The 24,338-nt window shown below is 42.5% G+C and overlaps 1 protein-coding gene across 1 annotated transcript in view; it reads left to right on the forward strand.

Moving 5' to 3' along the window:
• Positions 1 to 24,338, forward strand: part of GAS6 (growth arrest specific 6) — a gene marked incomplete at its 5' end in the record, with an annotated part of 86,650 nt that continues 62,312 nt past the window's right edge. The window contains 2 exons of the mRNA XM_007942402.2: positions 1 to 76; positions 479 to 645. Of these exons, the coding sequence (XP_007940593.2) occupies positions 1 to 76; positions 479 to 645 (243 nt within the window). The remainder of the gene's footprint in view (positions 77 to 478; positions 646 to 24,338) is intronic.

Below are 24,338 nucleotides of genomic sequence, written 5' to 3' on the forward strand. Positions count from 1 at the left end.
CCGCCGCAGCCGGGCCCCGCCGCCGCCCTTGGCACCGCGTTGCTGCTGCTCCTGTTGGCCACCGAGTCCTCGCACAGTGAGTACTGCCTGGTGCGACTCCGCAGCCTCGGCTCTACTCCTGGCCCTAGAAGACTCCCCATCCCTTCCCCTCAAAAAAGCCTCACACATGCCGGGTGGGAAGCTGGACACTCCTGCCAGCAGCCCCCGCCTCGCCTGTGCTCCCGAGCCGGCCCTGCAGCAGCAGAGGAGGCCACTGAGGCTGCTACGCGTCCCCGGGCACCCACCGCCGCTGCATCATCCCTGGGTCAAGGGCACAGAGCCGGTGCCCGCAGTGGGGCGTGAGGGGTATGAGCATCGAGGGGCCCGCGTTGATGGCCGTGTTCCCTTTTCTCTTCCCCGCTCGCCCCCATCCCTCCTACCCCGCTCTTTCCCTGCCGGCTTTCGCCCCCTCTCCGCTCGCGCGCTGCTCGCGGGGCAGCGGTGTTGCTGCGGCCGCGCGAGGCAGCGCAGTTCCTGCGGCCGAGACAGCGTCGAGCCTACCAGGTTTTCGAGGAAGCTAAGCAGGGTCATTTGGAGAGAGAATGCATAGAAGAACTGTGCAACAAGGAGGAGGCCCGGGAGGTGTTCGAGAACGACCCCGAGACGGTGAGCGTGTGGTCTGGCGGGGGGTGCGGGAAAGAGGGGTACGCAATTTTCGCGCTTTCGAGGGCTGCAGCTGAAGTCCGAGTGTCAGCTGACTGCCAGCCTGGGAAGGTAGTCTTAAGAGGGTCTGTTAGATAAATTATTTACCTTTCCGAAGCTTGTCGGGACGGGGGTGGGAGTGTTGATTGCGGAGAGTTTGGGGAGCTAAATCATCAGGAGCACTCTCCCTGCAGCACCTTATTTATAGGGACAAAGATCCCTGCAGGCACCTAGGGGGAGCCTGCGGGATTCCTCCAGCACCTCACACTTCCTTTCCTAGAGTACCCGGGTGAGGCCCCAATTTGAGGAGGGTCCAGTGCCTCTAGTCACAGCCCAGTGGAGGCGTAGCGAGGGAGAGGGTAGAGGGGAGACACTTGCTCCGGACGGTAAATCCTTGGGGGCATCGGAGAAGGCTGGCTGGCGAATTACCCCCACCTCCTCCTCGATCCACTAGGCCAGGGAATGGGGGGAGGAGGGGAAAGGGGCGCAAATTTGGAGGTTGCCCTTGGGCACAGGTTACCCCCTCTACGCCTCTGCATCCCAGAGCTCTTAAATAAACTGAAACTATCTCTATCAGAAAGAATGTCAGGTGGCAGAGGAGAAAAGGGCATTTGGAACCAAAGTCACCCTCACATCTCCCTCCACACCTGAGCCTCAATTCTCCTGGTGACCTTAAGTCCTTTGAGAGTAGGCAGGGCTTTGAGCGGTGTTCTGTTCCAGACACTGCAGTTATCTTCTGTCACCTGAAAGCTGCCACTTTAAAGAAAATATGCACAATGTAAGACTTCACTAGAATAAAACAGGAACTCCATTTTCAACGTGTAAAAGAAATAGAATGGTTTAAAAAAAAAAAAGGAAAAGGAAAAGGAAAGAAAAGAAAACCAGCTTCCTACCTCCCCTCCCCTCTTTGCTGGATTGGACAGTAAGGGGAGGCGCTGCCCAAAGCTCCTTGGTCTGCATCAAGCCGAGATGGAGAGTATTCCTGAAAGAGGAACTGAAAGATTTGAGGGGTGAAATTGCTTGCAGCAGCAGGTCCAAAAATATTATTACAAGAATGCAGGAATAGTGCAAAGAATATGTATTTGGGAGGGGTGGTAGGAAAGGGGGTGGGGACAATGTCAGGGTAGAAAGTAGAGAAAGACTAAGCCCCAAGTGTGTGTGTGTGTGTGTGTGTGTGTGTGTGTGTGTAAGGGGAAGGCTTTTAGCAAGGTGCTCTTTTAGAAGCAGCTGGTGATTTTAGGACCACAGCCTGACAGGTGCTGGCCCAGGACATATTTCTATTAATAATGCCCTTGGAAAATGTGTGGGGTGGGAAAGTCAGCCAACTGTGAGAGGCTGCCCAAGTGTGGAAGCCGATGTCTCAGAGGAGCTGGGTGATTGTAAAGGATGGGACAGAACTTCCACTGTCTCTTATTTAAGAGCATTCATTGGAAGGACCCATCGGCAGCTTAAGATATGAAGCTTAAGATGTTTGTCTGTTCAGAAGCAAATGACATTGGAAAGTAGGAATGATAGAAATAGGCTTGGGTTTACATTATGTCACTTTATAAAATGAGATCAGAGTGATTTCACAGCTAATTTTTTTGGTACTCCTGGAATTTTTCTTTTAAAGAATTATGGGATGAAATAAAAACCATATGCAATAAAAGAATGGTTCTGTATGACCAATGTATGCTTTTATTTTGACTTACAGATTTATAAACTGGACTTTATACTCTACTTTAGATCCCCTTTTCTGAAAACAAGCTTTATTTATTGCTGAACATGCCACAGTGCAGTTCTCTTCTTGGCATAGCTAATCATTACTTTAACTGCGATAAGTTAGAGATTATTTTAGGTGGTGTAGTGCCTAAGGCATCTGACTGCTAACCAGAAGGCTGGTGGTTCAAATCCACCAGCCACTCCTTGGAAGGAAAATTGGGCAATCTACTTCCGTAGTGATACCGCCTCAGAAACCCAAGGAGGGGTCGCTCTGAGTCGGATCTGACTCTATGACAGTGAGTTTGGTTTGGTATTTAGCTACCATCAGGATCAATAGCAACAGGGTCCCAGTTCTGTCTCCCTCTGCCAGCATAATGCTGCAGTTTTGCTGTTTTTCTATTTTTTTTTTTTCCCCTAGCCTCACCCCCCTCCCCCTCTTCTTTAATGATGAATCCTGCTGCACCAATGAATCATGCACCTGGCAGAAGATCTCTAAATGTGCTAGTAGCAGGGCTCATGTGCCCCAGGTCACCCTGGGCCACTGCTCAGTTTTGGCATTATGTGGCAGGTGCAATGCTCTCCAACCCCTCATGCCTAACCTAGACAGTTTGGCTTGTAGTCTTTAGACACAGCTTTCTGGTTTCAGGAGTTGAAAGTAACAATAATATTCTCTACCTCAACTAGCCCCTGCCCTGCTGCAGCCCTAGCTGGCCCAGGACTGAAACCCCCTAAGCCCAGCTTTTCCTTGCTGACATCTAGGCCTCAATTTGTGCTAATTAGCAAAATGCTATTTGACTATAAGATACTATTTGCTAATAACCACTGTGCTGCTCTTTTCTTCCCAGAGTGTTAATCCCCTCTCTGATTGATTGCTTTTATGCTTTTTTAATTATAAATCATAAATGTAATATAATTACCTTACAAAAGTATGTGCAACGAAGACAGGAAAAAGAAAAAGTATTCATGATCCCATCACTTTATTACAACCACTGTTACAGCTGTTATTTGGGGATATTTTCTGTGCAAGGGTTTTTGTATTTCCTTATAATCAAATATTTTGGTTCCCTTCTGCCTTTGTCTGCGCAATTGAATTGTTTTAACATTGGGGGATGCCTTTCACTTCCTGTGTCCTCTGCTAGGCCTTTCTCAGAAAGCTCAATTTCAGATTCTTTTTGCAATCAGAAGTTTGTAAGCTTTTCACATTAAAATCATCTGAGCTTTTCCAGAATTCTACCCTCCCCCTTTACTATTCCCATTCTAAAATGATAATTACATTTTTTCCTTTATCAGTTTTCCAAGTTGAAAAGCTGCTGTCTGCTTCTGTCCTTGTCAATCCAATCGCAGGTCTTTTACCTTAATCTGCCATCTTGAGTTTTCATGTATATCCTTTGCTCTGTTTTCTGGAGTTGCCTTGTGTTCTTTTTACTTACAGTGAACATAGTTTGAGAGGCAGTGTGGTGCTCTGGGAAGAGTCCTTCGTTAGGAATTAGGCTTGCTGGTTGTGTTCCCAGTTCCTCTGATAGACAATGTGCATTGAGGGCAAGTGTTGACCTCAGAGGTCCTTATCTTATAGTCCAGCCTTCTCAACACCATTGTAGTGGAAAACCCCTAGAGTGAGGGAGTGGGAGACTTTGTTCAGGGCTCTGTCTGCTCTGCTACTTACTGTTGTTGTTATTTGCCGTGGAGTCGCCCCGACTCATAGCGACCCCTCCTTGGGTTTCCGAGGCAGTATCACTACGGAAGTAGGATTGCCCAACCTTCCTTCCGAGGAGTGGCTGGTGGGTTTGAACCGCCAGCCTTCTGGTTAACAGTCAAGTGCCTTACGCACTATGCTGCTACTTACTAGCTGGGGGATTTAGGCAATTCACCTCTCTGTGTGCTTCAGGGAGAAGTTAGGAGGAATTTTCTTCATCTGGGGAATGGTGGCGTAGTTGCCTAAGGCATTTGATTGCTAACCAGAAGGCTGGTGGTTCAAACCCACCAGCCACTCCTTGAAGGAAGGTTAGGCAATCTACTTTCATAGAGATACCACCTGGGAAACCCAAGGAGGGGTCACTATGAGTTGATGGCAGTGAGTTTTTTTTTTTTTTTTTTGGTTTGGGGAATCAGGAGGTTGGTTCATTCAACAGTCATTTCTTAAGCACTTACTAAGTGCAAAGCATTTTGCTAAACGTGCTCCAGGCATCTCCCTTTTTAAATATTTATCATTCCAAATTAGAGAAATTCCTTCCTTTTTTTTTTTTTTTTTCTTTTTTTGTTGAGGGCAGGCGCCAGCCTTCAAAGTTACTCTCCTTTACAGCAGGTAAATAATTAAGCCCGAGCCCTTGTGGCACAACAGTTTAGCGCTCAGCAGCTAACTGAAAGGTTGGTGGTTGAACTCACCCAGCAGCTCTGAAGGAGAAGAAAACACCTAGAAAACCCTGGGGGTAGTTCTCTGACTGGACCACACCAACAACAGTAAAGATAATTAAGTACAATGCTGTCTGTCCTTTGCCAGATTCCTGCCAATTACCACACAGCTTGAGGCTTAAATGTCAGAGCCCACTAGTTTGGTTTCATTAGAAAAAATAAAGGGAGCATTTTCCTGTGGACATTTGCTTTTCTAACTCCAGACCCACCTGCTGCTAAAGAAATCCCTTTTGTCCCTCCTTTGCATTTCCTAGGGGCAGATAACTGCATTCTTTTTAAGTCCCAGGGATATATACCTTGTGTTCTGGGTAACAATATTGCTACCTCTGCTGCAGATTATTGTCACAGTTATCGTCCCACCTCTCCAAAGCCTAATGTGCATTCTCTCTTTATCTGCCTCTTCTCTTTATATTCTCCCATTTTCTGGCATTTTACCTCTCCCTTGCTGGTCTCCTTGGTCTGAATTAATACTCCTAAGAGAACCATGAGTTAAGTAATCCCTGCACAGTTGTCTTTGCCTGGGATTTTTCTGAGTTCCTTCTTAGTGTTCCAACCCCTCAGCCCCAACCCCATGTTCTCAGCACAAGAGTCACCTTTTTACCTAAATGCTTCTCAAAGCAGATTTATGGTGGATTGTTGGCTGCCTAGTAATCAGTATTTGCTTCCAGAAAAGATTCTGGACAAAAGATCTATTCAGTCTGGGATCTGCTAATCAGATACTTACCTATTCACACAATCTACTCATTTTACTAAACTTAGTATTTCTGTCTAGCAGGTTGACATGTACAGTTTGATGCATGGCCTATGAGTAGGAAAAATACATCATGGCTGCAGTTCTCAATCCCACCACCTTACTTTTCTTTGAAATACAAAGTGTAATACTCATACAACATTGCTAATGGCATTCTCTTTTTCTCTTATCACTCCAACACTGCCCCCCACGCACACATATGGACACCTCCCTAGCTCTTACATAGTAGGGCTCAATGAGGGTGATGGTTTAGGAGAGTAGTACGGGGAAGGACAACTGTTGTTGTCATGTGCCGTCTGGACCCGACTCATAGCGACCTCTCCTTGGCTTTCCGAGGCAGTATTACTACTGAAGAAGATGGCCCAATCTTCCTTCTGAGGAGTGGCTAGTGGGTTTGAACCTAGTTAGCAGTCAAGCTCCTTAGGCACTATGCTACCAGGGATGAGGGGTGTGGTTTCAAAAGGATACTGGTGTTGCTCACCTTGTCTTGAATGGCATTTGCCCACCAAGGACATTAGTTGTACATAGACTGCAGGTTCTTTTCAGATAGCTGGGGGACATGTATCTCTGTTGGAGACTAAAGCATTTCCCTGGAGTTATCCCTTGACACAACCACTCTCCCCAGAGTGGCAGAGGTGTGGAATCCCCCGTGGCTTGGGTGGCCTAAAGGATCACAGAGGACCCAGGAAGCCCTTGATCTCAAGGAGAGGGAGGAGACAGGGAAGGAGATCTTGTCTCTCCCTGAATGACTTGCCATCTGCAATTTGGGTCATCCAGCTGACATTTCTGCTGCCTGGTTTCATTCTCCCTTGTGACTTCCAGTGCAGCAACTGCCCCCTCTGCCCTCCAGTTATGCCTTTGCTGAACCGTCTCCCAAACACACACACACACAGAGTTTCCTTTCTGTGGCTTTAGGGTTTGGAGCAGACACAACAAAAAAACATCAGAATCATTAAAATTAAACAGGATTTCATCTTCCTCTGTGGAAGACCAGTCCTTCCAGCTCCTTCCTGAGGGGTGGGTTCTCTCCACTCCCAAAGTGTCCTGTTCTCCTCCTGTTCTCCTGCTGCAAGTGATGCTTCTGCTGCCACACTGACTAGGCTCAGGTCAGGCGGCTTTTGCACTTAATTTTATCAATTAAGTGAAAAATTAAGCCACTTAATTGACTGGTTGTTCACAGACAAACCGGTTATCATTAGAGACCCCCTCCCTTTTCTCAAGTTTGCCACCTGTACAAGCTCAGAAGTTTGTAGATGGAGCTTGTTTAGACCAGAGTCCTAGACAGAGAGAGCTCTGTCACCCTCCCTATTCAGGGTTCTAACATAATCTGTTTCCATCAAACCTGCATTTAAATAGGGACAAAATGTGCATTTTGTGAATGAATGCCTAGAACCCTCCCTGAGCACCCAAGTCTTGAGATTTGCACTTCATTGAAGGGCATCTTGTGGGTCCTCAGACTCCAGACTTGCTGCTTTTTTGGGAAGGGTAGAGGTGGGGTTGCCAAGAGGTGCACTTTTGATTGGCTTGCGGCTTTGAGAGAAAATTCTACACCTTTGTCTCTATCTGTCCTGCCCCACACCCCTATTTGCGTTTTGTTATGCCACATTATGCTTTTTGTGTATATGTGCACGCGCATGTATTTTTCACTTTAATCCCTAGGAGGAGGCTTCTTCCAGCTGCTCGGAATAATAACGGGAGTCTAAGCAAAGTGTCAGGTACTGTGAATAACACCCATTTCCTAGCCATTGGGCTGAACTTCTGTGGAGAACTGATTAAAGACACTAAACATCTGCCTTTGTTATTTAGGAACAAAACACCCTCTTCAGAAGTTAATGCTTATTATCTGTTTCTTGAGATTCTGAAATAAAGGAACTATAAGGTAGCTAGCTGGGGCCAGGACATTCCACACACTTCCCAGGTTATTATTTTACCCTAGAACCATTGACAACTGTCTGGATTTCTTCATGCTTCATTTTCCTTGTTTTTCCTAAGCTTAAAATTGGAAGCTGTTTCTGTAATGAACAGAATTTGTTGTTGCTTGAGGATTTAACACCTGATATTAGAAATATTCTGTATGTGTTTTATAATTCCTATATTCCAGTACACCTGGTAAATATGCTTTGTAAGTTTTGACCCCGGCAGATTTAAGAGTTCATAAAAAAAAAAAAAATACGTTTTCAAATATTTTAAAAAGCAGAGTTGGAAGTGGAAGATGAAGATGGAAGAAATCGAGAATGAATCATTTTCTTTTTTTATTTTCCTCTTGACAAAGGTGCATATTTCCTTTGAGTGATTACTGCTATTAATAATATAATATGAAGAAGAAATAGTAGTGTATAGTTGGACCTCATTAATATCATACTCGTTTTCTTAGAGCTTTCTTTCCAATTGTGGTAAAATTTGTTTCCTTCTAGTTTCTCCAGTTGTCGTTGAGTCAACTCTGAGTCGTGTGTCAGATAAGAACTATGTTGCACATGGTTTACAATGGGTAACTTTTAGAAAGTAGATCACCAGGCTTTTGTTCTGAGGGACCTCTGGGTTTGAACCTCCAACTTTTGGTTAATAGCCAAGCACCTTAAAAGTTTGCACTACCCAGGGACTCCCAGTTTTCAGTGCCTGTGATAATAAAATTTTAAAAACATCTGTCCAAACAAACTTGCCACCTAGACCCAGTTTCATGGGGACCTCTTCTGAGAACTTTGTGCACCATGGAAAACACACAACTCACACACACACAGCTCAACTCAGCCAGCACCTAGAGGAGGGTTTCTGCTAGGTCACTGCCACCAGCCAGATATTCAGACATAAGCCCTGCTGATGGCCACACTAGTGGCGCCCTTCCCTCTAGACTGGCTAGGATTGTCTTCCAATCCAGGAAGACTTAATTGTCAGCAGTTTGATTATGCTGCCTGCTTAGTCAACATTATTTCTTTTTAGAATTGCTAAGTTGACCATCCTTATAAAAGCTGCTAATTTGCAACTAGACATTCCTTATCCCCCCCACTGTACAGGGAACAGCAGATGAACTGCCCTCTGGCTCTTAAGGGAGATGGCTCTGTGAGTAGCACAGCACTGACTTTTGCATTTTGTGGAATATTTCCATTTCTAAAGTGAAATATATCATTTAACTGTCTTTTCATACTTGTGGGAAAGATAGGAAAATAATATAACAATGTATAAACAGGCAGGTGAATTGCATTTCTTTCTTTCTTTTTTAGAACTGACTGACCAGAATAAAAAGATGATAAAATTTATACTGTGAAAAACATGGGTTACCCACGATTTCTGGAATTGTCCTCTAAGTATGTCTGTTAGCATGGAAGGAGAATCATGATTGGGAATAATACTATCTAATAGTCAGAGTAGCACACCCTATGTCCCGGGCACTATCCTAAGTATGCACATGTATGGAGCTGTTTTATTCCCATAAAAACTCTATATAGTAGCTACTGTCATTTTTCCCATTTTTCAGATGTGGAAACCATGCATGAGAAACTTGTCTGAGATTGCACAGGTAGTGGCAGGGCTGAGATTTGAACTCTAGACATTTCAGTGCTAGACTTCACACTCTTAAATCACTAACTATGGCTAGCAAGGGTGAGTGGGAGAGCAGGGGACCCACCAAACCTTAGTTTGCAAGGGAGTCATGTCCTTTAGGTCAGAAGGTGACTTGGTAAGCATCAGATGAAATAGTATATGCTAAAGCACATGATGAATCATGGCATATGTATCAAGTTTTATTAATAGCAGCATCAGCATGGATGCATCAGGATATAGAACAGCTCAGGATGAGCGTGGCAGATACAAATTATTAACTTAAGGAGAAGCATATGTTCAATGTGGGCACTTTTGTGTGGGTCTCCAGAGCCAGGCAATACCTACTTCACAAATGGTGAGTTTTGCTTTTGTGCTTGATGAGCTTCCTACCTGGTGACTTTTGCTGACATGATGAGGTAAGAGGAAAGTGCAAATCCACATCCCCTGTTCCAGCCTCCTCACAACTGCCAACAAGAACCTTCAGACACTCTTCTATTTCAGTCTGAAGCATTTCATGAAGAAACACCTGTCTAAAACAAAAGAATCTGAGCATATTTTAAGTTTCTCAAGAAGGCTGAAACTATAGTCACCAATTACATGTTATTAGTCTTCTGGTTGTAGTCATGCTCAGAAGCTTGGATTAAACCAAAGAAAAAAATGTACCAGATCTGTTGATTGGGCACCTCCTAATAAAGTCTCCATAGCTTGATGCAAGAGGCTTCATAGTTGAGTGGTGTTTGCAATTTGCTCTTTCATCATATCGAAGAAGCTATTTTTCCTGTGCCCTTGATTTGTTTTAATTAAATTAGCTGGACAGAGTCAGGAGAGTGAGATGCAAGGATGGATGCATATGACACATTTTGAGGCAGCAAGAAACCTAGAGAGCGATCCCTCCCCTGGTTAGAACCCTTGAAGTTGAGTCCTTAAGTTGATTCATACTTGCTGATGAAACCAGTCCTTTCAAAGAAATTAGAACACAGTTAAAATCATACAAAAAGCCAGTGTCATAGTCACATGTTCAGGAAGCCTTCTTTGGATTCAGAGAAGCACCAAGATCCACTTAAACTTTTCTTTTATAAGCCAGAGAAACAGTCAAGGATTTTGCAATAGCATTTGTCACAGAATCATACAGTCTTGTTGCTGACAAGTCATAGGCATCATTTAATCCTAGGCACTCATGAAGTTGAAGTCCAGGAATTTATTTAGGGACTTGTCCAAGTTAGCTATTTTGTAGGAGTACTCAGATGAAAACTCAGGTCTCCAGACTCCACGTTTAACACGTTAACATTGAAGTAATTGACACCTGCCAAAGTTACTGAACTTAGATCCAAAGGAAGTATCTACACAAGTCTATTATTCATAGGGAAAACTAACTTTGCCAAAAAGATTGACTTGGGCTCCCATTATTTCATCTAACTGCTAATGTGTTAACACTATACCACTGAGGAGTCACTGGGTGGTGCAAATGGTTAATGCACTAGACTGCTAACCAAAGTTTGAAGGTTGAAGTCCACCTACAGTCACCTTGGAAGAAAGGCACAGAAATCTACTTCTGAAAATTCAGCTGTTGAAAACCCTAGGAGCACAGTTCTACTCTGCCACACACAAGCTGCTACAAGTGGGAGGTGACGGCAGTTAGGTGACTGGTCTCTTTATTGACAGCGAGCTCTCTATCCAGAACCTACAGGGGTTTTCACTACTGATATTTTTCTTTGCTCCTTCAAAGCTCATATATTGAATGTATTCTATAGGCTGGGTGTCCCACTACGGGCTTTTGGAGTGTGCTTTTTGTTTCAGGGCAGTGTAGTATAATGGAAGGGCTTTGGAGTAAGAAGGACAAGAATGTGAAACTCAGCTGCCACTGTGCTAGTATAAGCAAGTTACTTAAGCTCTCAAAGTCACAATTCCCACAAATGCAAATTTGATATAGTAATGTCTATATTACGTGGCACACAACAACAACAACATCTTACGTGATTTCTTTGAGAATAAAATTAAATGAAAGAAGATGTATTTGCTTCCTAATTGGTGCTGTAACAAAACCACAGACTGAATGGCTTGAAGCAACACACCTAAAACATCTCACAGTTTGAAGGTCAGAAGTCCAAAAATGGTCAAGGTGTCAGCAGGGCTGCATTCCTTTCTGGAGGCTCTAGGGGAGAATCATTCCCTTGTCTTTTCCAGCTTCTGGAGGCTGGCTATCATTTTTGGCTCATGGCCCCTTTCTTCCATCTATAAAGCCAGCAACATCAGGCTCAATCTTTCTCACACTGTCATTTCTCTGGTTCTCTCTTTTCTGCCTCCTTTTTCCATTTATAACAACCCTGTGATTACATTGGCCCCATCTGGAAAATCCAGGATAATCTTCCGATCTCAAGCTCAGCTGATTAGCAACATTGATACCATTTACAACCTTAAGTGTCCTTTGCATGTAACCTAACATTTAACAGGTTCTGGGGATTTGGGCATGGCAGGCATGAGTCTGCTTACCACGGAAGATATATAAAGGGCATAGCACTGTGCCTAGCGCTTAGAAATCCCTCAGTATATCTATAATTTTAACAAAGCTCTGCTTGAATTCTACATATAAATTGCCCTTTTCCACTAAGGATTTAGGTAATGTAATCTAACATCAGAACCTGTCTAGATTCCTGAGGGCGGATGAGAATCACCATCAGCACAAAGCTGATTCCTGAGAGGTGCAGTCAGACATATCTCCACTCTCCAACTTTTGCACCATTCCATCCTCTCCACAGCACTCTCTACTTCTCTGTCGGGTTTGACAATTTGTTACAAGTGCTGTGCAGAACTCACAGAACCTACTCAGGGTTATGAGGTTAATTAGGGAAGTAACAAGCTACAATTTGGGAGATACAATCAACTTTGTCAATCAGGATAGTTTCTAACCAAGACGGCTGTCAACTTCTTCTTGGCGTTGCCATCCCGATGGCTCTTCTCTAGACCTCTGCCTTGCTTGGACAAGTGTTAACAGCTATTTAGCGCCACTGAGAAGTGCCCACAGTCACTCATCTCCACCAGCAAACCTCTTACCGAAGGGTCTCAGCTCTTTCTTGCTCCGTGGGCTGGGAAGCCTGCAGCAGCTGTCTGTTTGTCCTGTGGTTCCCGCTGCTGGGGCTGCTGCTGTTATTTCTCTGGCCCTGGGCTCTGCTGGGCTTGCTGCGGTCTCAGTGTTGTCTCCAGCTTTTGATCTGTACTATAGCTCTTTTAGGATGTTCCCTCCTCTCTTTCTTGCTCTCTCTCTAAGACCTCTGTTGGGTTGGCTGCTTATATAAGCAAGCTCCTTATCAGTTTCAAAGCATAGCCCTCCCAACTGGGCCACAAACCAACCGATCCCTGCAAGATCACTTAATCCTTATTGGGTGGTTTTACACACTATTTGCATAGTAATTTACCAATCCCTTGCAAGATTGTGACCAGCTGACCATTTTTGACAGAATTATAAACCCAAAACCAGAAAGGCATATATAAGAAAAAATCCCATTGTGTTGCAGCCAACCATCTAAAAGGCAGGGCCTACCAGAGTAGAGCAGCTGATAAAGGCTTAATCATCCCTTGACTTACTTTTTCTGCTCATACCTATGAGTGACATCCATTGGTAAACCCTGCTTTTGACATCAAGAATAAAAGAGTTTGCCCAGCTTAGCTGTTCATAATAAGCAAATGAAAAGAAAAAAAAAAAAAAAAACTCACTGTGGTCGAGTCGATTCCAACTCATAGCGACCCCTTCTTGGGTTTCTGAGGCAGTATCTCTACAGAAGTAGATTGCCCAATCTTCCTTCAAGGAGTGGCTGGTGGGTTTGAACCTATTGGTTAGCAGTCAGATGCCTTAGACACTGTGCCACCAGAGCTCCTGAAAAGTGAGGACCCAACAGTCCTACAGGACCTTGCTGGGAGAGCATTTTTAGTACAGAGAAAAAGTCCATTTATGGTGAATCCTCCTAAAACAAATCACGTTACATAATAAACGTAAAAATTAGTCTTTAGAAATGAAACTTTAAATCATAAAAATAAATTTATAATAAAATTTGGATTATAAATGCAATTTAGGATGTGGCATCACTAGGGGAATGGTGGGTGTAGACTGCACCCCCTGACACTGTCAGAGAGGTGGCATCAAAATGACCCCAGAGTCCATGGCAGCTGTTTACCATAGGGGAAGAGGTCGTCAAGACAGTAACATAACTATGTCACTAGGGTTGGTATCACCTGTCATTCAGTATAGTAACTCGTCAACCTCCCCTCATCACCAAGGTACTCACCACTGGGCAGAGATGAGGGTCTCTGCCTTGGCCAGTGGGAGAGGAGAGGAACTGCAAAGGATGGGGCCAGGAGGGTAGGAAGGGCCACTCCCTTATGGCACTTGCTCCATGGAAGGGGGCAGGGGGAGGAGTGTATGTGACACCATGAGTTACCGCACTGGGTGATACCATTGCAACTAGGCATTATGTATTTTTTAAAATATATTTTATTGAAATATAATTTACGTACAGTGAAATACACAAAACTAAAGTGACATGGGTCAATTTTTTTTTTTTTTTTTGCAGTGTTCTCTCCCCTCCCCACCCACCCCTGGTAACCAACAAAGAAAGTTTCCTTCCATATATAAACCCTTCTGTGACTTTTTACAGTAATTAACTAATACTATATTTGTCCTTCTGTGATTGATTTATTTCACTCATCATAATGTCCTCCAAGTTCATCCATTTTGTGCAGTGTTTTGCAGATTCTACATTATTCTTTAGTGCTGCATATAGACCCTATATTTTTAGAACAAAGAAAGGTTGAATTAAGTGAGGCAGGAGGGCATAACTTTTTCAACACAATAATGATTTTAAACTCAACATTCTTACCATAAATGGGGATATTTTTTACCAACAAAAAAGTACTTGATGACCTCATCTATCTTCAGATACACTTTGAGGAAGAACTTACATTGGTTAAAAAGGACTTAAAGTTTTGTTCTAGAATTGATTAAGAAAAAGTACCCAGAAAACTTGGCTTTCCGGTAGTGCTTATAACATGCTCCCTGAGGACTCCTGCTAGTTCAGACCTCACTGTAGTTGACTGTGTGTGAGTGTGGAGGAGACAGTCATCTGAGAATGCAGGGGAGTACACTGGGGTGAGTGAGTCAGACCTGCAGAGGCCCAGCGTGCTGAGCTGAGACTACCTCTGCAGCCAGCCCAGATGTCAGGGCTGTGAGGGGCTCTTCCCATCTTTCATTTCTGTGCCTTGCTGGTAATGCCCAGGATTTTGTTTTAGCAGGAACGCCCTCCAACCAAATACACATATTATTGTTAACTTGGGAATTACATTAGACTTTTCGTGTCTGAAGGAAGAAGAGGAACATGTCTTCTTTGGGAAAAAAGTGAAAAGCAACATTCATAAGAAGCCTGTGTCCCCAGGGACAAGCAGCCCTACTGACCCTACTGACTTGCTTTTTCTCTGGGGTTCACTCCTTGATAGGGCCAGTCCCGTGGGGTCCTCTGTGCTGGGGGCAGAAACTAGAAACCTTCTGCCTGGAAAACCACCTATGTTAGTGACCTAGGGCTGCTGTAAGAAATTCCCACAAAACGGTAGCTTAACAATAGAAATGTCTTCTGTCACAGTTCTGGAGGCCACCACTACTATCAAGTCAGTTTGGATTCATAGAGATCCTATAGGACAGAGTAGAACTGCCCCCATTGGATTTCCAAAACTGTAAAGCTTTATAGAAGCAGATTGCCACATCTTTCTCCTGTGGGGAGGCTGGTGGGTTTGAACCTCTGACCATTTGGTCAGCAGCTGAATGCTAGTCTGAAATCAAGGGCCATGCTCCCTCCAAACCCTCTAAGGGAAGATCCTTCCTTGCCTCATTCAGCTTCTAGTGGCCCCACGTGTTCCTTGGCTTGTTGTTGTTGTTGTTGTTGTTATGTGCCGTCTAGTCAGACCCGACTCATAGCGACCCCTCTTTGGGTTTCCAAGGCGGTATCACTACGGAAGTAGATTGCCCACCCTTCCTTCCGAGGAGTGGCTGGTGGGTTTGAACCTCCAGCCTTCTGGTTTGCAGTCGAGTGCCTTAGGCACTATGCTACCGGAGCTCCTGTTCCTTGGTTTATGACAGCATAACTCCAGTCTGCCTTTGTCTTCACATGGCCTGCTTCCCCTCCCTTTTTTTTTTTTTTTTGTAAGGACGCTTGTTATATTGGATTATGCTATTGGGTGCTATCAAGTCAATTTTGACTTGTAGTGACCCCATATGACAGAGTAGAACTGCTCTATAGGGTTTTCTGGGCTGTAATCTTTATGTTATCAGAAAGGGCTAGTCCCTGGAAAAGGATCTCATGTTTGGTAAAGTAGGGGGTTGGTGAAAAAAGGGGAAAATCCTCAATGAGATGGATTGACAAAGTGGCTGCAGCGATGGGCTCAAGCATAGCAAAGATTGTGAGGATGGCGTGAGACCATGCAGTGTTGTGTTCTGTTGTGCCTGGGGTCACTATGAGTTGCAACCAACTCAATGGCACCTAACAACAACAGTAATCTTTACAGGAGCAGATCAACGGGTCTTTCCTCCACAGAGCCACTGGGTGGGTTCAAACCACAAACCTTTCTGTTAACATCTGAGTGCTTATCTGTTGGGCCACTAGGGCTCCTCTGTTGGATTAGGGCCTACCCTATTCCATTGTGACCTCATGTTAACCAATAACATCACCAAGGGCCCTATTTCCAAATAAGATCATATTCACAAGTACCAAGGGTTAAGACTTGGACATACCTTTTTTGGGGGACACAATTCAACCCATAACACCCCCTACAGCATGCAGTAGTACTAGGGAAGGTAGTTTCCTTTTGTCATCTTCAGAGATGGAGAAGCTAAGTTTCTGTAATGTGGTGTGCTTATACCAGACAATCGGTTTATAGAAGCTTATGAAATGATTTTGCAAGGAAGAAAGGAAAGAAGGACTTTGATAGGGCCCATGCTAGAAAAAGATCAACAGAGGTAATACCTAAGAGATATTAAGAACCCTAATCCAGTGACTTCACTTTGCTTTATTACCTTGAACCCATCATTTAACCTATTATGGAGTTGATTTTATCGGTGTGTATAAAATATCTTTTTTTTCTATTTTGAGTCACAATGCTTCCATCCATTTTTTATTGGATATTGAAACTCTTTTTCCTCCTATAAGCACCACATAACAAAAATTTATAAATTAAAAGATGTGTGGCAATTAAACATTTTAGAAGAATCTCATAATTCTGTTATTATGTTCTATTCTATGATTATATAATCTCACAACTCTCATTATATTGGAGACACCTTGGGTACTAAAGCCAGAGCTTGGGACCACTCCTTTACACATATGTAAACTTAGAGTAACAGTTTCCTTTGTAATGAATATGACAGCACTGTGTATAAGTGGAAATGCTGACTTCATTTAATAATGGCAATAATCATGTGGGCGGTATAATATAGGCATGTTAGGAGACAACTGCATGTCTCATAAAATAGTAATTATTTGCTTCTTGAACCATTTTAGTTTTTGTAGTCTTTTCTAAAACAAGAGATAGTTGGGGAGAAAGAATTGGTAGGAGATGTGTTTTGAAAAAGCATCTGGGGGATTGGTGGGAGTATATATAAGGGCACCATCTAGTTCATACAGAAAATATGACTAAAAATTGGTAATAATGATCTACAAGCTGCATATGGCAAAATTCAAAGATGTTAACGTATTATGGGTACAAAATAAAATATTTTCACCCTAGGTACAAAATGATAAAGAACATTCGTTCACATGTTCAACAAATATTACTGAGTTTATACCATGCATTTGGTCTTGTTTTAGGCACTGTATATGTCAGAGAAGCTGCCTGCATGGAACTTAGATTCTAGTGTAGAGAGCATGTTTTATTATCATTACGCTGCATGATTATTATAAGAAGCTAATCTTTGAGTTGGGAAGACTGTTTCACTTCTGGTACTGTCAGTATTTTATGGTCACAGGACTTTTATGAAGCTGTTTAAACATTTTTGCCTCTTTTATTTAATAATGTTTTAGAGTATCTGCTATGTGCTAGGACTTATGGGGGATACTAATATGCTTAAGACATAGCCCCGACTTCCAAAAAACTTACATTTCAGGAAGAGAGGGGCAGAAACAGGGCAAAGAGAGATGGGGAGAATCCATGTAGAAAAATAACTGGTACAAGTAAACATTGCTGGAAGCATCTTGAATGGCTCAACTGTGTTCTAAAGAAGTTCAGGAGCTGAGGGACCATTTTTAGAACAAGCGATCAAGGGAGATTTCTAGGAAGGACACAGTGTTTTACCTGGGCTGGAAGAATAGCTGCTACTACAGCAGGAAAAAAAAAGAGAGAGAGAGGGGGACAAAAGGAGGCTTTCAAACAAAGGGAATAGAACAAACAGAAGTGGATAGGTGAGAAAGTCCAAAAGGAGTCTGGGGAGGGGGGTGGGGTAGGTGGCCTTCTCCTCCCTGGGCTGATGAGTGGAGTTTAGTGTGGTGGTATTCACCTTCAAGGAAGGCCGGTGTCAACTTTGATCAGAGTGTGGTGTCCTGGGGTCTTTTGGGCACTGTGGCTGGACTGCCCTCAATGTAATGAGACGGAAAGACTGCAGAGAATGAAAGAGAGCCTTTGCTCACCCATCTGTGAACTGGAATCTCTTCAAGAGGCTGTTAGGAAGAAAGAGAGCCCATATTTGCAAGAGCTATTTTGAGAAAGCAAAAATCTTCAAGAATGGCAATTAAAGTTGACGTTATTTTGACAAATTTTTTTCTCTTAGAAGTCAAATTTCCTAGCCAGACAAAAACATTGCAGTCAAAGGATTAGGAAATTCTTTCCACTGTTTCCCTATGGAAAGCATCTTAAATAGATTCATGCTGATAAATAAACTTACTGTGCCACTCTGGGCCACAGCCTATTTTGTCAAATAATATTCTGTCTTCTTCTGAATATTTTAGAAATAAAATTTAAAGGAGTTATTTACTGATAGAAGTAAAAATTCTTAGTAAACTATTTTTAAAAGAAATGATAATTGTTATAGTGTAATGTATTGTGATTACTTGTTATAATTTGTGACTCTGGATACAAGCCTTAACTATCTATTCCATGCAGAAATGATTTATGTACAATTGAATTCACAGGTTTGCATAGTATTTTTCACATTCATTAACACAGTCAATTTTCAGAGCAATGCTGGGAGTGATTAAACCCATTTTATGGATAAGAAAACAGAAATTCAGTGTAGTGAAGTGCTTTGCCCAATGTTGCATAAAAATTAGAAGCAGAGTCAGGACTAGAAGCCGTGTCTTTCATCTTTAATTCCATTGTGTTTACCCCCACACCCAGGCGGATGCTCCTGTGTCAAAGAGAGAGTCTTGATTGCTGGCGTTGTGTTTGTTATGGGGTCTGAGTGGCTCACCTTCAGGAAAGGAATCTATTTGAGAGGTTGAGTGTCACCATTAGTAATTTTAGGTTACACTTAATTTAACAAATTGTTTTGGTGACTCAACACATTTACTGAGTGAATCCTTAGAAGGAGGTAAAGTGGGAAGTCTCTACACAAATTCCTTCTAGAACTTCTAGTGGAAATATTGACCTGCAGCTGCCAGCCCTGTGGAGCTATCGATCCCTTAGATGAAAAGATAATAGCATCATCAATTACTTTTATACTTATGTTTCTGTTTGCGCCTTACTGAATCCTTCCAGTGCAAAGTATTGCTTGGCTTTAAGGAGTTTGTTTTCTGAAGTAATAAAATAGATGTGGAGTGGTAGTCTTAAGAGATGAGGAATGCTGCCATTGCCAAGACTTCCAGAACCTTCAGAACTATACAGGGATCCTTGTTTACAAGCTCCACGAGGGTAACTAGGACTACCACATTTTTTGGACTCAAATGCTGTTTTCCATCTTGATAACTGACCACATTCAACTGACTTCCTTCATGGGATTTTTGACCATTTTTGAAAGGCAAATCTGCCCTCAGAGGATAAAGTGTGGTAACCGCTGAAAAGCCTCAACAAGACTGCAGACTGTAGCAGTTGGCCGTGAAGAAGTTCTAAAAATATTTTGGCCAGGGAAAGCATTTCACATGATAATCACCTTGAAGGAGATTCCATTCCTCTAGCTGTATAATTTCTGTTTGATACATGTGTGAGTGAATGGCATTGTGGAGTGGTTAACGCAGGGCAGAGTACTCAATAATCAAGGTAAGCATGGGCTTACTTGTGCTTGCTTACTGATCAGTAGGGAACAGTTTCACATGGATATCACCACATCAAAGCTTACTTTGCTTGCTAGGTACTCCATCTCTGTCAGGGACTGTAAATTTGAAAAGAGGCTTTGATTCTGTAAAAGGGTGTTGTGAGGTTGGGAAAGAAACAGATGCCAGCCATACCTAGAAGCAGAACCTTTGATGTGGTGACAAAAATGTGAAATTGTTCACTACAGATTACTAAGTAAGCACAAGTGAGCACATGCTTATTTTGCTTACTGGGTAATCTGACACTGAGTGAAGGGCAGGGCATTGTTCTAATCCCTGGTTTATAGAAGAGGAAACTGTGGAACTGAAATTTGCTGTAGGGCACTTAGTTAACTTTGGAGCTGGAATTTCAAACCTGGTGCTCTGGCTCCATAGTCTCTGCTGTGAACCTCCACATCCTGCCACCTCTCCTGGTGGAAGATGCCTGGCCAATGATGGGGAGCTATTGTCAGTCAGGCTGACCCTCTGTTCCTGCCTGGAGTGTATACTTGACCTTTGACCTTTTATAATGTGAGAAGGTTGCCTTTGTAGGGCTCCAGGGGAGGGGAAGCTTTGAGGGAGGTGCAGGCAGTGAGCACAGAAGTGGAGGCAGAAGCCAGGGATGGGAGGACTCATGTCTTACTGAAATGTCTATCCACACAAAGGATTTCACCAAATACCTTATTTATTCTCCTTTCTTACTTTCTCCTGATTAGTGAGATGACCACTGGGGTGACAGAATGCCAAAATATGCATTGAAAATTAAGGAAACAAAAACCAAAGTGGTGGAAGTGAGGGACCCTCTCTGGCTGAGGAGAATTGGCTTATTTAAACACTTTACTATGGTTCCAGAACAAATTGCCAGACCTTAATTGAAACCTCAAATGGGACTAAGCCCCTGTTCCTCAGGCTCAGCCCCTCTGAGGTTCCCTCACAGGTGCTTTTAGTCACAGGTTTTCTCCCTGTATTTACAAAGTCCAGTGAGCAAAAATGCAAATAGAATCTGAATCCTCACAAGGCTACTGGTTTTGTTGATGAAGTTCAACACTGTTGTTTACACAGGAAAGTTCTCTGGAAGGCTTGGCTCCCTAGTCAGGATCCAAGCTCCCTTGAAACTTGGGAGCTTGAAGCAAAGCCCCTGGCAGCGTGGTTTTCTCCAAAGTACAGCTGTGTGTGTGCTTCAAAAGGATGCTACTTTTCTTATGCACAGTGCTCTTCCTAGTACAAGTTTCCCAGTACAGGTGTCCCCCACTATCTGAAAGTAAAGCGTTCCTGTGAAACTATTCATAAGCTGAAATGGTGTAAAGTGAAGAAGCAATTACTATTAATTTATGTAGGGAAAGTTTTTGGAGTGTTCCCAGACCCAAAAAATAACCTAACAAATCATATCAAATGACACATAAAACTTAAAATAACACTAATATATAGTGTTCATAGACACAGTTCAAAGCTGGTACAACTTGATGCTGAGATGTTCAGAGCATAATTCCTGGCAAAGGAGCTTGGTGAGGCCACTCTCGCTGCTCGGGGTGCACACTGCCTCTTTAACTGCTCGCCATTGAATGCTAGTTTTGCTTTTCACCTTTTCCTGTAAAAGCAGAAATCGTCTTCAGATTTTTTTTGGTTAGTGAAAACAGGCCCTAATGTAGGTCTTTTGTAAAAATTAAGTGGCGTAAAGCAAACTTTTGAAAAGCAGGGGATACCTGTACTGGAAAAAAAAAAAAAGTTGCATGAGTTTTCTGGGCAGTTTGATTGCTTCCTCTTACAAGCACTTAACACCATGTTTCTCATATCTGCCTAGAATGGTACCATATTACATGCAACCCTTTCAGAGCCTCATAATAAAAGTGACAATTATTAGCACAAAATCAACAGGTGTATATATAATGGTTTAGCATGAATAGCAGGCAGAAAGTTATGTAAATATCAATTAATATCCATTGCTCTTAGTGACCCTACAGGACAGAGTAGAACTGCCCTGCCCCACAGGATTTCCAAGGCTATAATATTTAGGGGAAGCAGACTGCTACATCTTTTTTTCATGGATTGGCTGGTGGGTTCAAGCTGCCAACCTTTTGGTTAGCGGTCGAACGTTCAACCACTATATCAGCAGGACTCCTTAGTCAACTTAAAATTAAGTAAGGACTTAAATTTTAAAAATACATGAAGAGTTTGTAAACTTGAGGAAATCATAGTAATATTTCCATACTACTGAAATAAGCAAAGGAGCTCTGGTAGCATAGTGCTTAAGGCACTTGACTGCTAACCAGAAGGCTGATGGTTCAAACCCACCAGCCACTCCTCAGAAGGAAGGTTGGGCAATCTATTTCATAGTGATACTGCTTCAGAAACCCAAGGAGGGGTCACTATGAGTCGGAGCCGACTCAACGGCAAATAACGACAACAACAATAAACAAACTGATAACGCTGATTTTTTTTCTGCCAAACTGCTATGATACAAGTAAAATTAGGAATCTAATGCTTTGTTCAACTGAGTGAAAACTGGACAGCTCAGTGTGTACTCATCCATCTATCCATGCTTTTAGCTGATGCTTTTTGAGGGGTAGTTAGCACCAGGCTGGACAGATAGATATTGTCCTTACCTTCTTGTAGCTTAAGCTTGTAGTTTACTATGGCTCTGCTTCCTTTCTTTTTTCCCCATCCCCCTTCCTTGTCTATTTCAACTTCTAGTAGCTGCTAGCAATTCTTGGTGTTGGGCTTGTAGGTACATCTCCGTTGTGTCTGTCTTCATGTGCATCTTTCCTCTATGTGTTTCTCTGTTTGGGTTGCTCTTTTTATAACTCAGAAGTGATAAGGTTTAGAACCCACACTCCCTGGCTATGATGTAATTAACATGACCAGAAAAAAAAATATTTCACATCCACAGGTATTGGGATTTCAGTACATATTTTAAGGAGACATAATTCAATCCATAGCAATATCAATTATACCCAAAAGTTTCCTTGTGTGACTTTTTAAAATTTCTCTGCCCTTCACCCATGAGCCTAGTCAATCATAGGCTTACTTTCTGTCACTATACATAAACTTGCATTTCTAAAATTATATATAAATGAAATCGTATAGTATATACTTTTTTTCTATCTAACTTCTTTTCACTCAACATTATTCTTTTGAGATTCATCCATGTTGCATGTATCAATAGTTCATTCCTTTTTTTGCAGAATAGCATTCTATTTTATGGTATAAAACAATTGGTTTATCCTTTCATTTGTTGGTAGACATTTGGGTTGTTTCCAGTTTTTGAGTATTACAAATAAAACTGCTATAAATATTTGTTAAACAAATCTTTGTATGCTTTCATTTTTCCTGAGTAAATACCTAGGAATAGAATGGCTGGATCATACGGTAAGGGTATGTCTAAATTTTCAAGAAATTTTCGAGCTATTTTCCAAAGTGGTTGTAGTAGTTGTATCATTTTACATCTCCACCAGCAATGTTTGAGAGTTCCAGTTGCTCCACATCTTCTCCAACTTTTGGTCTCTTTAATTCTGTTTTAATAGTACGTAGTGTATACTGTCTCATTATAGTTTTAATTTGCATTTTAGGTAGAGTTCTCTTAATTTAGGACTTCATAAAAATAACAAGAAAGATAAATTGAGAATGATTTGACTCATACAGTTGCCCTAAGACTAAATAGTTAAAAAATAGTTACATATATTAAATAGCACAAATAATAAATGAGTCTGATATTTACTTTCAGTCTTTCCTCCCCGAACATATGACTACATCCAAAGCTCATTGAGGCCAAAGAGAAATAAATCTGCCTGGTCATACATTTAGTTCTAACATTTCTGTCTTTATACGCTCACTTCTTTTTATCTTTAGCTGTTTAAACACCATAGAGGCAAGCCCCTGTGGAAAACCATTGCCTGGTAACAGATAGCTTGCACAGCAGAGGCCTGGCTGGCTGGACCTCCATTTCTGGACCTGTGTGGTCCAGGCCTCCCTCCTTGGCCTGATTGCCTCTTGTAAGCTCCTTCTGCTTCTGACCTTTGAGTATGCAACCCTACTAACTCAACCCAACCCAATTCCAGCCTTCACACAATCTCTTCCCACAATTTTCACTCCTTATGGAGACCTTAAAGAAAGAGTTGTTTTGTTAGGTGCTGTCGAGTTGGTGCCAACTCCTAGTGACCCTGTATACAACAGAACATAACACTGCCCAGTGCTGTGCCATCTCATAATCCTTTCTGTACTTGAACCCATCATTGCAGTCACTGTGTCAATCCATCTTGTTGAGGGTCTTCGCCTTTTTTGCTGACCCACCACTTTATCAAGCATGATATTCTTCTCCAGGGAATGTTTCCTTCTGACAACATGACCAAAATAGGTGAACTGAAGTATGGTCATTTTCACTTCCAAGAGCATTCCAGCTGTGCTTGGTCAGGACAGATATATTCATTCTTCTGACAGTCCATGGTATTTTCAGTATTCTTTGCCAACACCACAATTCAATAGCATCAACTCTTCTTTGATCTTCCTTATTCACTGTCCAGCTTTCACATGCATATGAGGTGATTGAAAATACCTTGGCTTGGGTTAGGCGCACCTTAGTCTTCAGAGCAGCATCTTTGTTCTTCAACACTTTGTAGAGGTATTTTGCAGCAGATTTGCCCAATGCAATACATCATCTGATTTCTTGACTGCTGCTTCCATGGGGGTTGATTGTGGATCCAACTAAAATGAAATTGTTGACAACTTCAATCTTTTCTCCATTTATCGTGATGCTGCTTATTGGTCTGGTTGTGAGGATTTTCATTTTCTTTATGTTGAGGTGTAATCCATACTGCAGACTGTGGTCTTAATCTTCACTAGTAAGTGCTTCAAGTCATCTTCACTTTCAGCAAGCAATGTTGTGTCATCTGCATTTCACAGGTTGTTAATGAGCCTTCCCCCAATCCTGATGCCATCTTCTTCTTCCTATAGTTCAGCTTCTCAGATTATTTGCTCAGTGTACAGATTGAATAAGTAGTGAAAGGATA

Source organism: Orycteropus afer, unplaced genomic scaffold (genome assembly GCF_000298275.1).
Source record: "Orycteropus afer afer isolate SDZICR_OR568_19922 unplaced genomic scaffold, OryAfe1.0 scaffold00089, whole genome shotgun sequence".
Lineage (NCBI taxonomy): Eukaryota > Metazoa > Chordata > Mammalia > Tubulidentata > Orycteropodidae > Orycteropus > Orycteropus afer.